The sequence below is a fragment of the Stegostoma tigrinum genome, chromosome 2 (assembly GCF_030684315.1).
Source record: "Stegostoma tigrinum isolate sSteTig4 chromosome 2, sSteTig4.hap1, whole genome shotgun sequence".
NCBI classification, from domain to species: Eukaryota; Metazoa; Chordata; class Chondrichthyes; order Orectolobiformes; family Stegostomatidae; genus Stegostoma; species Stegostoma tigrinum.
The window spans coordinates 83108412-83125956 of record NC_081355.1 but is presented as its reverse complement, the minus strand read 5'-3'; the positions used below and the strand labels follow the sequence as shown (position 1 = coordinate 83125956).

Below are 17545 nucleotides of genomic sequence, written 5' to 3'. Positions count from 1 at the left end.
GCCTCATCATAGCATAAGCCAGAAATGAGGAGGAATTTCTTCTCTGAGGGTAATGAATTTGTGGAATTCTTTAACACAGAGGGCTATAGAGATTTAATCATTAAGTCTATTCAAGACTGAGAGCTTTCTAATCAGCAAGGCAATGGAGGGTTATGGGGAAAGTGGACTTAAGGATTATCAGATCAGCTATGATCTCATTGAACGGAGGAGCAGAGTTGATGATCTGAAGGGCCTGCTTCTATTCCCATGTCTAAAGGTCTCCCTCATCTCCTCCCCCCCCCCGATAGTTATTGGACTTGGTACATTTTTGATAGTGATTTTCTTCCTTTGGGGAATATCTTACAACCGTGTCTAGTTTGATATACCAAATACTTAACCAGTGGTAATCCTTGTTGAGCCTATTTCAAATTTATTCATGAAAAGGGCGGCATTGGAAGTCCACCTAAAGAATGTAAATTGCAGGTCTTTGAAACCCAGGTCCCTACAATGCACTTAAAAGTGAAAATGCTGGTTTCACTGGAAGAGAACTTACTATAATGATGTTACTGTTACTTCCTTAATGATTATTATGAAATATTTGTTTACATCTCCAGAATACCACACAGGAGTTCCTTAGGGTGGTGTCCTAGGCTCAACCATCTTTAGTTTGTTCATCAATGAACTTCCCTTCATAATAAGGTTAGAAGTGCAGATATTCACTGATGTTTGCTCAATGCCTAGTACCATTCATGACTCCTTAGATGCTGAAGCAGCCCATGTTTAAATGCAGCAAGACCTGGGTGATATCCAGGCTTGGGCTGAAAAAGGCAAATAACATTTACACCGTACAAGTATCATCCAATAACCATCTCCAGCAAGAGAGGATCTTACTATCGTTCCTTGACATTCAGTGATATTACTTTTTCTGAATCTCTTGCTCTGAAAATCTTGTAGGATACTATTGAGCAGAAGCCGAACTAGACTAGTCATATAAATAATGTGGCTACAAGCGCAGATCAGCGGCTAGGGACACTATGGCATGAAACTCATGTTAAGTCTCCCCAAGGCCTGTCAACCACCTAGAAGTGGCAAGTCAAGAATGTGATAGAATATTGTCCACTTGCCTGGATGTTTATAGCTTGAAAAACATGGTGCAAAGACGAAATCTCTCCCTCAATGTAAGCAAAGCGAAGGAGAAGATCATTGACTTAAGGAAGCAGAGTGGAGGCCATGCCCCTGTGTGTATCAGTGGTGCTGAGGTGGAGATGGTCAAGAACTTCAACTTTCGAGGAATAAATGTCATCAACAATCTATTCTGGTCCATCCACATTGACACTACAGAACGCATACCAATGCCTCTACTCCTCAGAAGGCTAAGGAAATTTAGAATTTCCACAATGACTGTCACCAGTTTTTATAGATTAGCATAAAAAGCATCCTGTCCAGATGCATGACAGCTTGGTCTGACAATTTTCCTGCCCAAGATCTCACGAAATTAGAGTTGTGAATGCAGCCCGGTGGAACACGAAAACCACCCTTCCTTCCATTGACTCCGTCTGCAGTTCCCACTGTCTTCAGAAAGCAATCAACATAATCAAAGACCCCTTCCATCCTGGTTGTAGTCTCTTCCACCGTCTTCCAATTGGGCAGAAGATATAAAATGTAAAAACATATACCAACAGATTTAAAAATAGCTTATTCCCTGATGTTATCAGGCTTATGAAAGGTCATCTCATATATTAGAGATGTTCTTTCTCTGCACCTTCTCTCTAGCTGTAATACTATATTCTGCATTCTTTTCAGTTACCTTGATATACGATGTAAGGTATGATTTGTCTGGTTCACATGCAAAGTGATAATTTTTACTGGATCACCATACATATAACAATAAATCAAATTGAATATAGTTCAGGCTAAAGCAGCCCACTTGATTGGCATCCAACCATCACCTTCCCTCCCTTCACCACTGATGTAGTTTATACTGTCTGCGCCCATGCCCTCTCCCATCAATTTGGACAAGGGCAGTAGATGCATGGGAACTCCACCCTTGAAGGTTCCCCTCCCAGCCACAAACCGTTCTGACTTGGATGCATTTTGCCATTTCTTCACTGTTGCTAGGTCAAAATCTTAGAACCCCCTCATGGACAACACTCTGGGTGTCCATGTACCTCAAGCACTGAAACGGTTAAAGAAGGCAGATCACCAACACTTTTAATGAAGTAATTAGGAATGGACACTAAAAGCTGTAGGAGCAAATTACTGCAGATGATACAATCTGTACTGCAAACAACAAATGCGAGAGATCACAGCGGGTCAGGCTGCATCCATGGAGAGAGGGCAAGCTAACGTTTTGAGACTAGATGACTTTTCATCGGAACTAATGTGAAGTGTGGAGGGGGCAGCTTTTATTCTATAGTTGGGGGGCTGCTGAAGTGTGCTGGGGGAGAAAGGATGTTGATAGTTCAGAATAAGTGATCATAATGTGAGAATGGCAGAAAGCAAGTTTTGGCAAATAAATGCTGACCTAGCCAATGTCACAAAAAATGCTTTAAAAATCTGAATTGCATGCATGCACATTTCGCGGAATATTTAGGAATTATTTAAACTGACTCTAAATCAGGAATTGTAATCGTTTATTTGGAAAAAATGTCAATTGGCTTCAGAAGCTAAGGAGATGTTATGCAGAAAATGTAGTCTCTGTAGGCCCCCATTTTTATTGTTTCAGAACCATGAATTCAGTTGTGGTAAAGTTGGAGAGATCTGAAGTATGCTGTTTTTTAAAGGTCTATGGTGACAGTCACCAGTTATCAAAGGGACTGTGTAAGGCCACCAAAAATGTTGAGCTTGGCTTGCCTGTCGAACATTAATGTAGACCAGTTAAGGAGTAATCCTGTAAACTTAGTGGCCTGTGCTTAACTTTGCTTCCCTTTCAGAAATAACATGGGTTAATTTAGCATTCTAATCAGCAAATTTGAGGAGATCACAATGAGATGACAATGTCACAATAACAGATTGATGCCCACAGATTGCTGGCAGTTTGAAAATGAGGCATTCAGAAAATTATGGAGCAAGTCTCTAGTTTTAGCCATGTATTCAAGATGTGCTACCCACTTGATGCAAAGAACTAGCATTAGCATTTTTTTAAAAATTCAAACAATGAAAGTGTCCCAAATCAGCAAAGTATTGCTACGAGAGCAGGACAGTGAAGCAGCAGTAGTGGCGGTGGTGGCAGCCTAGTAATTGGAGCGGCACTTGCACCATTGTAGTGATGGGATTTGGGACTCTGAGATCTGAACTGTTTTTTTCTTGCTTACCTTTTGGCTCTGTTAAATCTTTTAATTCTGGTTTTTGTAACCAAGTGGGTGCCAGTGATTGGCGACTGGGCACTTTTTGCTGTACTCATGTATTCCTATACTTAGTACATGTGACAAAAAAAATCCAAGTCTACATCTAAATCTGTTGAATTTGTAGTTAGATCCAATTTGCTGATCAGCTTTAACACTTCTGTTGCAATTTGCTGAGAAATGATGCATTTTGTTGAAGCTTTTCATTTTGCACTCATTAGGACAATTTGCAAGATGGGAAAAACAAAGGGGAAAAACAGCATTTATAATATATAAGAGAAAGCTATTGAATACTTGACGACTGGACTTTGGTCAGTAGAAGCATTGTCACAGAGAATGCAACAGTTAATGATGGTTGACTGTTAATTGCCAGACTTTGTTCAGATTTCAAGGTTGACTCAGATGAGCCAGGGCATTTATGTGCTGTATCTTCTGCACTCTCCATGATGAATTGTTCTGTTGAGATGGAGTAGCTGGAGCATCAATGGGCAAGGATACAGCAAACCTGGGAATGAATGGCAGCTATGAAGCTTCCAGATTAAAAACCAGAGGAACAGGGCCCAGATCAAGCTCAGTCAGAGCAGCAGTGGGAGAGCAGAGCAGGTGGAACCTTCATTGATCTCCTGAGGCAGCATCATAGTTCAACAAGTGATGCAGGCTGAGAGATTTTGCTCCTTAAGAATCAGTTTATGGGATTAAGTGAGTAGTACTATGAGGGATACAGATGGTAAAATACTTATTTTTATGCTTTTAGTTTGCTAGGAAGAGAGTAATAGAGAGACAAATATCTGATTTGATGAGTAATAGGTAAAATGAGTAATTTGGTCCTAGTTTATTGTTTGTAGTTGGTAAGGTTCACAATGGCGGGAGAACCCAACTCCGTGAAATACTCCTTTTGCAATATGTGGGAAATCAGAGATACTACCAGTGTCCACGGTGACCACGTATGGACGAAGTATGTTCAATCAGGGAGCTTTGGCTGACAGATAAGAACAGGAGTGGCAGACATCCTGTCTGCTCTGAGGTCTGGCTATGAGGGAGCTGGACCAGTGTCCAGGACTCTTCACTTGTATATAAAAAGAGTGACTCAGTGATGGGATACTGGCTTCTGTGGAGTTATTTCATTGCACGATAGTGTTGGGGTCCTAGCAATTATTCCCCTCTCAAATAGATATGCACCGTGTTGGATAATTCTGGAGGGTGTGGCGCCTCTGAAATGCAACAACAGCTAAATTCGTGGCACCATGGTTGACTCTGCTGCACCACAGGGGAGGAAAAGTACCAGGAGAGCTTTGGTCATAGGGACTCAATTGTAAGGCGAACTGTCAGTTGGTTTGGTGACACCAAACGAGATGCTCAAATGGTATGTTACCTCCCTGGTGCCAGGATCAGGGATGTCTCAGAGCATTCTGGAGGGAAATGGTGAACAGTCAGCATTTGCAATGCATGTTGGTACAACAACATGGCTAATAAACGAAATAAGGTACAATAACAGGAATTTAAAGGGTTAGATAGTAGATTGAGAGGAAGACTATGAAGGTTGTGATCTCCAGGCCAATGACAATATCATTTGCTACTGACTATCGGGATAAGAGGATAAGGTCAGATGAACATGTGGCTAAATGGATGATGTAGAAGGGAGGGCATGAGATTTTTAGATCATTAGAACAGCTTCTGGGGTAGGTGTGACGTTTACAAGCTGGACATGGGTGGGACAAGGCAAATGAAAGATCCCAAAAGCTAAAATATAATTATTCTAATGCAAGGAGCTTGTCTGGTAAGGCAGATGAACTTAGTCCATTGATCAGCATTGTTGCAATCACTGAGACATGGTTGAAGGATGGGCAGGACTGGCAACTCAACATTCTAGGGGCTAGAAATGGGGACATTGCATTATTGATAAAAGAAACCATCACTGCAGTAATGAGGAAGGATGTCATAAAAGAATTTCTAAATAAGGCCATCTAGTGAGAGCTGAGAAATAAAGAACAGGTAAATACTTCACTGGGATTATGCTACAGACTTCCCAGCAGTCAGAGGGAGATGAGGGAGCAGATCTGTAAGCAAATCGTGGAAAGGTGTGAGAGAAGCAGAATTATAGTTATGGGGGATTTCAACTTTGCTCACATTAAATAAGGTGGAATTTTTAAAGTGCATCCAGGAGACCGTTTTGTGCCAGAACATAGATAATCCTACCAGGGATGGGAAGTGCTTGACCAAATCCTAGGGAACAAAAACTGGTCAGGTGGTTGAAGGTTCAGTGGGCAAACATTTTGGGTGTAGTGACCACAAATCTGTAAGTTTTAAAGTCATTATAAAAAGGAATAAGGACAGTGCAGAAGTTGTGTCTAAATTGGGGAAAGGTCAATTTCAATATCATTAGACAGAATCGGCCAAATGTAAACTTGCAGGTAAGTCTACATTTGGAAAGTGGGAATCTTTTAAAAGTAGTATAGTGAAAATTCAGAACTGGCGTGTTGCTCCAAGAGTGAGGGGCAAGGCAGAAAGACCAGGGAACCCAAATGTCAAGACATATCAAGAGTTTGATAAAGAAAAATATGGAGGCATATGTCAGGTACTGCACATTCAAAACTGGAGAGATTCTTCAAAATTATCAGAAGTGTAGGGGATTGCTTAAAAATAAATTGGGAGAGTAAAGAGAGGCCATGAAATATCTTTGGTAGATAGAATCAAGGAAATTCTCAAGGCTTCGTTATAAGTACATTAAGAGTAAGAGGATTATTCGGGAATGAATGAGATCCATTAGAAACCAAAGCGGCAACCTGCGCATGGAGCCTGAGGATGTAGGTAATTCCTTAAATGAATATTTCTCATCTGTATTCACAGAGTTGAAAAACGTTGCAGCCAGAATTTCAATTGGACTGGTGAGGTTCCAGAACATGTTAAGATTAAAAGAAAGGAAGTGTTATATGAGCAGGCATAAAGGTGTTTTAATCCTTAGGGCCTGATGAGATGTATCCCAGCCTGGGAGGCAAGGGATGAAATTGCTGGGGCCCTGGTGGAGATATTTAAACTTTGTTGGCCACAAATGAATTGTTCGATACCTGGACGATAGCTAATGTGATTTCTTTGTACAAGAAGGGGAGCAGGGATAGGCCAGGTAATTACTAAGTTAACAAGGTGTAGAGCTGGATGAACACAGCAGGCCAAGCAGCATCAGAGGAGCAGGAAAGCTGATGTTTTGGGTCGAGACCACTCTTCAGAAAAATACTGGCCTGTTAACCTAGTGGTAGAAAAAAATTCTGAAGGGATTGATCAGAGATATTCAGCATGGATTTGTTGGAGGGAGATCAGTCTGACTAATTTAGTTGAGTTTTTTTGAAAAGGTGACTAAATATGAGGGTAGTGCAGTTAAGGTGGTTTAAGAGGACCTTTGACAAGGCTGCTGAAAAAGCTAAGAGCCCATGGGATCCAAGGCAAGTTGGCAAACTGGTTCTAAAATTGGCTTGCAAACAGGAAGCAAAGGGTGATGGTGGAGTGATGTTCTTGTGATTGGAAACCTGTGACCAGCAGTGTGCCACAGGGATCGGTGCTGGTACCCTTTCTGTTTTGTTATGTACATTAACAACTTAGATGTGAGTGTAGAAGGTATAATTAGTAAGTTTGCGGATGACACAAAAATTGGTGATGATGTTGATAGTGAGGAGGATGGTCTCAGGTTGCAGTCTGATGTTGATCAGCTGGTAAATTGGGCAGTGTAATGACAGATGTAATTTAATCTTGTTACCTGCTAGATGATACATTTTGGGAGGTCCAGTAAGGGAAGGATGGACAGAATGAATGGAAGTTCTCTAGGGAGTACTGGGGAACAAAGTGACTTGGGTATAAAAGTCCATAGATCCCTGAAGGTTTCTGTACAGGTAGACAGTGTGGTGAAGAAAGAATATAAGATGTTTTCCTTCATTAGCCAGCATATAGAATACAGCAACAAGGAAATCTTGTAACAACTTTATAAAATATTAGCTAGGTCACCGATAGAATATTGTGTATATTTCTGATCACCAACTATCAGAAGGACATGCTTGCACTGGTGAGGTGCAGAGGAAATTCACTAGGATGTTCCCTGGGATGAAAATTCTCAGTTATGAGGAGAGACTGGACACATTGGACTTCTTTTCCTTAGAGCAGAGAAGGCTGAGGTGGGATCTAATTGAGGTATATAAAATTATGAGAAACATAGAGCAGATTGTGAGAATCTCTTCCCCATGGCAGATGTGTCTAAGACAATAGGCCATAAGTTTAAGGTGAAAGTGGGTGAGAGTAGATCTGAGAAAAAAACAAGTTTTCACCCAGAGGGTGGTAGAGATGTGGAACATCCTGCCTGAGAGTGTGGTGGCTGCAGGTACTCTTGCAACATTTAAGATGCATTTGGTTGGGCACTTGAAATGCCAGGGCATAGTCTGCAATGGACCAAGTGCAAGTACATAGGACTAGCATAGCTTGGTGTTTATTGGTCAACATAGACATGGTGGGCTGAAAGGCTTGTTTCTATGCTGTATGACTCTACTCATGTCTGTACTACCAAATGACTGTTTCCCTTTTTTACATCAATGAGTTATCATGGCAGTTAGTTTAATATGAAATTTTTGGTCTAATAACATGTGGAGAAAGCTGAACCCACCTAGCTGGAATTGCATTTATAGTAAAATAATTGTTAATTCTTAAGTGTTTCACGAGAACACTTTTGCATGTAGTATCTTTTTGTGCTTTGGGTTTTTTTTCCACCATAACATTGGCATGCTTATGCAAATACATCTCTAAATGATACAACATAACCATCTGTCGCTTTAAATTTACTGCACATGGGTCTGCAGAAAATAAATGTAACTGCCAACAACACAACATTTTAAGCTCCATTTTAATTGAGTAGCCACTTCTTTAATTGTAAGACTTTCGATTCCCTTTATGAATGTCCTAATGATGGTATAACACAAGCATTTAGATTGGAAGGTGGGATTTATATAGTATTCTATTCATTTTTTCAGATTGAGGTAGAGAATAAACCCAAAATATTTCCTTTGCTTTTCACCAAATGTTGTTGTCCAGCTCTTGAAATATAGATTATAATACTACTAAAGTTGAGACTTTGATCTCATAACTTAACATCTGGTTACAAATAGATATTGTTGGTGTTTATGGCTCGGTTTCACAGAAATAGAAGTCTGACTTAATGTATGAAAGTGATTTTGCTGTTAAGAGTGCTGCAGTGTTATTTTTTATTATGGCATTTTAAGTTTGTTTTGTGTAGGCTTTCAAACCTGGCACTGCTGATTTTTATTTAAAAACTTTTACATTCAGTGTAGTGTCACATGAACAAATCCAAGTTCTAACCATATTTTACACTGATTCTTTTCATAGGCTGGCGCTTCACAAGTTATCTTCACTAATCCATTGGAGATTGTCAAAATCAGGTTACAGGTGGCAGGTGAAATCACCACAGGACCTCGTACCAATGCATTCAGTGTCATAAAGGAATTGGGTTTCGCTGGGCTATATAAGGTACAGTGTGAGAATGATCTACTAACAGCTTTTTTTTAATCTCCTCCCCCACCATCCAAGATGCAAATCAGTCCTACTGGGTGAAATAGCAATTTATATATACATCTTTCAATTTAGAATACTGCATTAGCTGCTTATTATTCAGTCTGTGCTATATTGTTGAGAGTTGTGATTCCAGCTGGTGGTATTTCATGACAAGCCAGATCCCAGAATGAAATCAGGTTTAATAGATTTTTTTTTGTTTTAGACAACATGGTGGTTAGCTGCTGAAACATAACCATATGAAATAGCAGTTTCTTTCACAACAGAAAAGAAGTTTATTACACAAAAGATTGAAAAGTGAAACAAACCAAGTTGTCTAAATACAGAATAGTTTAAATTTCTTAAAACACATTGCAAAAAAGTGTCCTCCTCTTTTCTGATCCTACCTGTTAGAGAGACTCAGATCCAAAGGAATTATCCGCTATATCAAAGCTTTAAGTTCAACTTGACTGATTCTCCCCAGTTCTTGCTGAGAAATGTGAAGCTTTCTCACATGAATACTCTCAAAACAGAAGCCTTAGACTTTCTCAGCTTCTAATAACCTCTGTATTTGTAACCAAACCCTCCTGGTCTGAAGTAGCAGAAACTGAACTTTTCTGTGGTGGTGACTGTACTTCACCTAGACTCCTTTTTAGGAGATAAACAATATTTGCTTTTGACCCCAGTCAGGTCTCCTCTAAACTGCTCTAAAATGTTTATTTGCTGAGTATCCTTTTAAAAAAGTCCTTGATTATGCTGAACCAAAAATAAACTAATGGCCTTCAGTATTTAATCCAGAAGTTGTAGACCCCTACATAAAAAAAAATCTTTCATTAGCTTTCCAGGGGTCCCTAATTTTTGACTAAGTCAGTTTTCTGGAAGGGCTGTCTCACCTAATTTGTTTGGAAATGCTTCCAAAACTAACGACCACTGTATGCCACTTTTAAAATCCAATGACAGTGGAGGAACAGGAATGTGGCTCCAAGTTAGAATGGTGTATGGCTTGGAGGGGAACTTCAGGGGTCGTGGTGTTCTCATGTATCTACTTTCTTTGTCCTTCAGATGGTAGAGGGTGATGTTTTGAAAGGTGCTATCTAAGGAAAGTTGGTGAGTTACAAATCAGATGGTACACACCGCAAGCACTATGTAATGCGACTGAAGCACATGAATGTGGAAGGTGGGGTGCCAATGAAATGGGGTGCTTTGTGCTGGATTATCTCAAGCTTTTTGTGTGTTGTTGGAGCTACATCCAACCAGACAATGAAAACTATTCCAATACACACCTGACTTGTCCCTTGGTCATTGTAGGCAGGCTTTTGGAGTCACAAGGTTGGTTTCTTGCTGCAGAATTTCAGATATTCTGTTGTAGCCACAGTAATTATATAGATGGTCCAATTCAGTGCCCGGTCAATGGCAACCCCTGGAATGTCGATAGTGCCATGTTTGGTCAGGATAATGCCAATGAACATCAAGGGCAGTGGTTAGTTTGTCTCTTGTTGGAAATCGTCACTGCATGACAATGCTATGATGCAAATATTACCTGATATTTGTCAGACTAACCCAGGATATTTTCCATGTCTTCGAGACGAATGGTTGTTGTCATATCTGAGGAATTGTGCAAAGTGTCGAATGTTGTGCATTTATCAGCAAACATGCCCTGTTATGACTTAATGATGGAGGAAAGGCCCATGATGAAATGGCTAAAGATATTTGAGCCTAGAACACTGCTTGTTGGAAATAAAAACCAAAAGAACTGCAGAAGCTGTAAACCAGGAACAAAAACAGAAGTTGCTGGAAAAGCTCCACAGGCTTGGCAGCATCTATGAAGAAAAATCAGAGTTAATGCTTTGGGTCTGGTAACCTTTCCTCGGAACTAGGTCAAGAGTGTGCATGTGATGCAGCATGGCATTGATTGAGGATCTTAGGATGCAGCGAAAGCAGCCGTCAATGGAGATCATCAGGGAGATACCTGTGATCTGGGTGGATTCAAAGCATGAGGGATGAAACTTCAGTTGAAATCTACATGGGGTGAGTCTGAGCTGGAAGCAGAGGAATGTGATATGGCTGTGGAAACAAGTTTTAGCAAATACCTGGTCAAACACCTGGAGTGACAGTTAAATTAATGTCAGTGGACAAGAAGAAAGATTGGAATGGAAATCCCAACAGAGAGAGAGGAGCAGAACTTCTTCAAGGTGGGCATGCCTAGAACAGGTATGGCAGTGAGTTAAATACTAAATAAAAGCCAAAAGAACTGCAGATGCTGTAAATCAGGAACAAAAAGAGATGTTGCTAGAAACGCTGAGCAGTTCTGGCAGCGTGTGTAAAGAAAAGTCAGAGTTGATGTTTTGGGATCTTATGGTGCAGTGGTAGTATTCCTACTCTGGGTTAGAGGACATGAGTTCAAATCCCATCTGGTCCAGAGATGTGTCATAGTGTATCTGAATAGATTGATTTAAAAATATGCTTTGAGGTCAGACCACAGAATAACAATCCCTCAAATCAGTTGCAACAACATTCTTAAAATACTCCTCTGCTAGGAGACCTAGGTTCAGATACCACCTGTTCCAGAGATATGTACTAACATTGGTGAACATGTTGATTGGAAAGTATCTACTCCTAGGAATTGCTGCATTGATGCCTGGGACTAAAATGATTGACCTCCCAACAACCACAAATATTTTAAAGACTCGACGCAGTAGATAATTTTACCCTTGATTTCCATTGAATCCAATATTGGCAGATCTCCTTGATGCCATGCTCAGTCAAATGCTACCTTGAATCAAGGGCAGACAATCTTACCACACCCCACCTGTGAAGTTTAGCTATTTTGTCTTCATTTGGACCATGGCCATAACATGTTCATAAGTTGAGTGGCCTTAGCAGGGTCCAATCCGAACGACAGTGGGCAAGTTAATGCTGAGCAGATGCTGACTGCAAGTCCTGTCAACAGCACTTTGCATCACTCTACTGATATCTTGGTTGATGTTTCGGACAACCATTGCTGTCAATGAAAAGTCCACAAAAAATGCAGAGATAAGAAGAAACGGTGTTAGGTGTTTCTGGTGTTGTTGTTGGTGTAAGAAATTATAGGATTTATATTGCATGACTGGCTTCAGAAACTCTAATTTTTTAATGGGGTGCCTATCAGATAAGCATTTTAATTTTCAGGTTAAACTGTTTATAGAATGAGAATGTTCTTGTCAGGGATTGAGAACCTAAGTGAAATAATTGTTTCATTAAGAGATTGCTTAAGGTAGTTTCAAAGTATTGAACTGTGTTTTTTTCGTGACTAAGGCTCTTTTTTTATCCAATAGCGACACCAATAGTATGCAAGCAAACTTTATTTTTTGTCAGTGAGATATGTCCATGCTGGGTGATTGGTGAGTATCCACAGAGAGGGAAGGTAAAGGATATGAGATGGGATCTACGTGTCAGTGTGGTTTTAATAGAAGCTTTAAAAGCCTATAAGGATGCTTGGGGAATTGTGGGTTTGAGTAGCAGGGGCATAGTGAGTCATAGGCATCGTCAGGGGCCATAGGACATGGGCATGGGCTCAGCACAAAGTTTCATGGCGACATCCCTGCTCCAAACACCGGCACCAGCTAGACCTGATCCTCACTAGACGCAGCCACCTGAAAAGCATGCTCATGATTCGGTCCATTCAGAGTACCGACTGTGACATGGATCAGTCCCTGGTTTGCTGCAAACTCAGACTCCAACCAAAGAAGATGCACTGCGCCAAGCCTGCAGACAAGCAACGTATCAATGCTACTATGACCCAACATTCAGACAAAGCGGCAGTATTCATCAAGTCACTGGAGGACACCCTCCTTGCAGACCCACCAGAAGGAGCTGCTCAGCAGAGATGGGACTCTAAGGGACACTATCCACAGCACTGCGTTGAAGACCTTCAGGAAGAAGCGGAGCAAGACACGGGACTGGTTCGAAGCAAACGCAAATGAGCTCAACGCGACCATTGAGGTGAAGTGTGCTACACTGTTGAAACACAAACACCAACCTACTCAAGTAACACTGCAAGCACTGAGGACAGCAAGAAACAACACACAGAAGACAGCCAGACGCTGTGCAAATGACTACTGGTTACAACTGTGCGAAAGCATCCAGTTATCATTTGACACAGGCAACATACGTGGAATGTATGAGGGGATCAAGAAAGCCACCGGTCCAACCCAGAGCAAGACAGCTCCACTAAAATCCAAGACAGGCGAGATCATCAAAGACAAAAGCAAACAGATGGAGAGATGGGTGGAGCATTACTCTGAACTCTACTCCAGGGAAAACGGCATCTCGGATAACGCGTTAGACACTGTGGAATGCCGACCGGTTGTGGAGGAGCTGGACGCATTGCCAACGGCTGACGAGCTGAGCAGAGCCATCGACAGCTTACCCACTGGGAAGGCACCAAGGTTGGATGGCATCCCACCAGAGGTCATCAAGAGTGCAAAGGGAGTTCTGCTTAGGCACCAGCCGGAACCATTGTGTCAGTGCTGGGAGGAGAGAACTGTGCTGCAAGACATGAGAGACTGCAACATTGTCACCCTCTGTAAGAACAAAGGGGACAGAAGCGACTGTAACAACTGCAGTGGAATCTCGCTGCTGAGCATCGTTGAGAATGTCTTCGCCTGGGTGGTCCTGAACAGACTACAGAAAATCGCCGAAAGGATATATCCCGAAGCCCAGTGCGGTTTCAGGTCAGAACGCTCCACAATCGACATGATCTTCTCCCTCGACTGCTACAAGAGAAATGCCGAGAGCAAAGACACTCACTCTGCGTCGCTTTCATTGAGCTCATGAAGGCATTCGACCTTGTGAGCAGAGATGGCTTGTTCAAAATCCCCGCCAGGATTGGATGTCCTCTGAGACTCCTCAGAATAGTCCAATCGTTTCACGCGGATATGAAAGGCATCGTTCAATTTGACAGCCCTTCTTCAGAGGCTCTCAACATCCGCAGCGGTGTGAAGCAGGGCTATGCGCTTGCCCCCATCTTGTTTGGCATCTTCTTCGCAGTCATGCTGAAACACGCATTTGGAAAATCAACTGATGGTGTCTACCTCCACACCAGATAGGACGGAAGGCTGTTTAGTCTGTCCCGGCTGAGGGCAAAATCGAAGGTTCGTGAAGTACTCATTAGAGACATGTTGTTTGCAGATGATGCAGCGTTGGCAGCACAAACTGAAGAGCAACTGCAGCGCCTTATGGACAACCTCTCAAGAGCCTGTCAGGAATTCAGCCTGACCATTAGCCTGAAGAAGACCAATGTGCTGGGTCAAGGTGTTGAGCACCCTCCTATCATCACCATCAACAACTACAAGCTGGAGGTAGTCCACAAATTCACATACCTCGGCTTCACCATCACATACAGCCTCTTCCTGGACTCCGAGATCAACAGGCGGATCGGACGAGCAGCCTCCACATTCGCCAGGCTGACCAAGAGAGTCTGGGAGAACAAAAAGCTGACTACAACACTGAGATTGCAGTCTACAGGGCATACGTCCTCAGCACACTGCTTTATGTCAGCGAGACCTGGAGCCACTACTCCAGACAGGAGTGGCGTCTCAACACTTTCCACCTTCGCAGCCTGAGATGCATTCTGAACATCAAGTGGACTGACCGAGTCACCAACATGGAAGTCCTCACCCACGCCCAGATACCCAGCCTCTTCACCCTACTCCAACAACGCTGCCTTAGCTGGTCAGATCACGTACATCGTATGCTGGACCGGAGGATCCCGAAAGATGTGCTGTATGGGGAATTGGCCATCGGCAAGAGAGAACGAGGACAACCTCATCTTCGTTTCAAAGACGTCTGCAAAAGGGATATGAAGTCAATGGACCTAGACGTTGAGAGATGGGAATACGTCACAAACAATCGCTCACGCTGGAGATGGGCACTCCGCAGAGGGCTGGAGCGAGGAGAGGAGAAACTGAGGCTTGCCGCTAAGGAACAGTGTGCTCGACAGAAAGACAGCAACACGACAACACTGGAGGAGAGTGTCTTCAAGTGCAGTCGCTGCAACCGAGACTGTCACTCCTGTGTGGGCCTGTACAGCCACAACAGACGCTGCGCTATCATCAGCAGCTGAATCAAAACTCTCCAGGCGCAGATCCATGGTCTCTCGAGACTGACGCATGCCACAACCACAAAAGCCTATAGGGATGCTTGGGGAATTGTGGGTATGAGTAGCAGGGCCGTAGTGAGTCATAGACATTGTCAGGGGCCATAGGGCATGGGCATGGGTAGATGTCAGTAGCATGGCACAGTGTGTAAGATAAGTCATAAAGAATGGGTAGAAGATTATAAGTTGGCATGGGGATGTGAGACGCACTTCATCTGGTACAGGGGTATATGTTAGCACAGTTTGTATGAAAGACCAGGTGATATTGGGACAGGGGTATAGGTTAGCAAGGAAGTTGTGGGGGCCATGTAAGTGGGTACAGGGCATTAGCTGGCATTCATTGGCATGGTTTGCGATGCTGCTTTGGATCCACAAAATGAGACAAATGCAGAGCACTTTGTTGCTTCGTCGCGTTGTGGGATGGTTTCCCAATTAGCATGTGTTGTGGATCTGCCTTAATGGCACTACAAGTTTTAATTCTGCCCCTCTAAATTTCAAATCCAGTGAGAAATAAAATAATTTTCTTAAATGGATGACAATTCTAATTGTCATCTACTCCAAACACCCTAATTCATTGGTGGGAGTGGTGAGAGTGTGAGCCAGGGGGCAGCTGGCTAAGTGAACTAATATGTTTAGGCAGTGGCTAAATCAAAACACTACATTCTCACCCATCCTCCTCCTCTAACTGTGTGGAGGGTCGGTAAGATAAGCTTTATTCCCCTTTCTCTTTATTTCTTCTGGAAGTCCAGAGTAGAGGGGCTAGAAACTCGGGCAGTTCTGTGCTCCTCTTGTAGAATGTGGGAGGTAAGGGTCACCACTCATGTCCCTTCTGACTTCACCTGCAAGAAGTACACTCAACTCCAGCTCCTCACAGACCATGTTACGGAACTGGAACTGGAGCTGGATGAACTCGAGATCATTTGGGACACAGAGGGGTGCTGGAGGAGTTATGGGGAGGTTGTCACACCGAAGTTGCAGGATAAAAGGTAGCTGAGTGACCGTCAGGAGAGGGAAAGGGAATAGGCAGACAGTGCAGGGATCCCCTGTGGCCTTTCCCCTCAATAATAATACTACCAGTGCTACAGGCTAGTGAGGCTAGGAATAGAGCGCGTGCAGCTAAATAGATGGCTACAGAACTGCTGTAGAAGGGAGGGCTTCAAATATGTAGATCATTGTGATACCTTCTGGGGAAGGTGGAACCTGTACAAGAAGGACGGGTTGCACGTGAACCGGAGGGTCACCAATGTCCTGGGCAGGAAGTTTGCAAGAGCTGTTCAGGAGGGTTTGAACTAGTTTGGCAGGGGGATGGGAACTAGAGCTATGGATCAGAGAATGAGGTAGCTGGTGTACGGGCAGATACAGCATGCACAGAGTCTGAGGAAGGATAGACAGTTGATAGGGCAAAGTTGCGGTCAGTGCAGTAGGTTGAAGCGTGCCTATTTTAACGCAAATAGTGTCCGAAATAAGGGTGATGAACTTAGAGCATGGATCAATACTTGGAGCTACGATGTTGTGGCCGTTACGGAGACTTGGATGACACAAGGGCAGGAATTGTTATTGGATGTTCGAGATGTTTAAAAAAAAATAGAGAGGGAAGTAAAAGAGATGGAGGAGTGGCATTGCTAATCAGGGATGGTACTACAGGTGCAGAAAGGGACGCTGTTGAAGAAGGTTTGTCTACTGAGTCAGTATGGGTGGAAGTCAGAAACAGGAAAGGAGCAGTCACTTTATTCGGAGTTTTCTATGGACTGCCTAGTAGCAACAGAGACACTAAGGTACAGATTGGGAAGCAGATTTTGGAAAGGTGCAGAAGTAATAGGGTTATTGTCGTGGGTGACTTCAACTTCCCTAATATCGACAGGAACCTTCAAAGTGCAAATAGTTTGGAGGGAGCAGTTTTTGTCAGGTGTGTCCAGAAGGATTTCTGACTCAATATGCAGATAGGCCAAATAGAGAGGAGGCCATATTGGATTTGGTGCTTGGCAATGAACCAGGCCAGGTGTCAGGTCTCTCAGTGGGAGAGCATTTCGGTGTAGTGGTCACAACTGCCTGACATTTACTATAGTCTTGGAGGGGGGTAGGAGCAGGTGGTATGGGAAAGTATTTAATTGGGGGTAGGAGGATTACAATGCTATCAGGCCAGAACTGCGGAGCATAAATTGGGAACAGATGTTCTTAGGGAAATGCAAGACAGAAATGTGGAGGTTGTTTAGGGAGCTCTTGCTGCAAGTACTGGATAGGTTTGTCCCACTGTGGCAAGGAAGGGACGGTAAGGTGAAGGAACCTTGGATGACATGACATGTGGAACATCTAGTCAAGAGGAAGATGGAAGCTTACCTAAGGTTGAGGAAGAAAGGATTGGACATGGCTCAAGAGGGCTACAAGGTAGCCAGGAAGGAACTGAAGAATGAACTTAGTACAGCTATAAGGGGTATGAAAAAGTCTTGGTGAGTAGGACTAAGAAAAACTCCAAGGTGTTCTATACTTATGTGAGGAATAAGAGGAGTGACGGTAGGGCCGATCAGGAACAGTGGAGGGAACTTGT

General features: G+C 42.9%; 1 protein-coding gene across 1 annotated transcript in view; it reads left to right on the top strand.

Annotated features, from left to right (window-relative positions):
- Window positions 1-17545, top strand: part of LOC125464790 (electrogenic aspartate/glutamate antiporter SLC25A13, mitochondrial) — a 197609-nt gene that overhangs the window by 153396 nt on the left and 26668 nt on the right. Inside the window, exon 14 of the mRNA XM_048557633.2 lies at window positions 8703-8843. Coding sequence (XP_048413590.1) covers window positions 8703-8843 — 141 coding nt within the window. The remainder of the gene's footprint in view (window positions 1-8702; window positions 8844-17545) is intronic.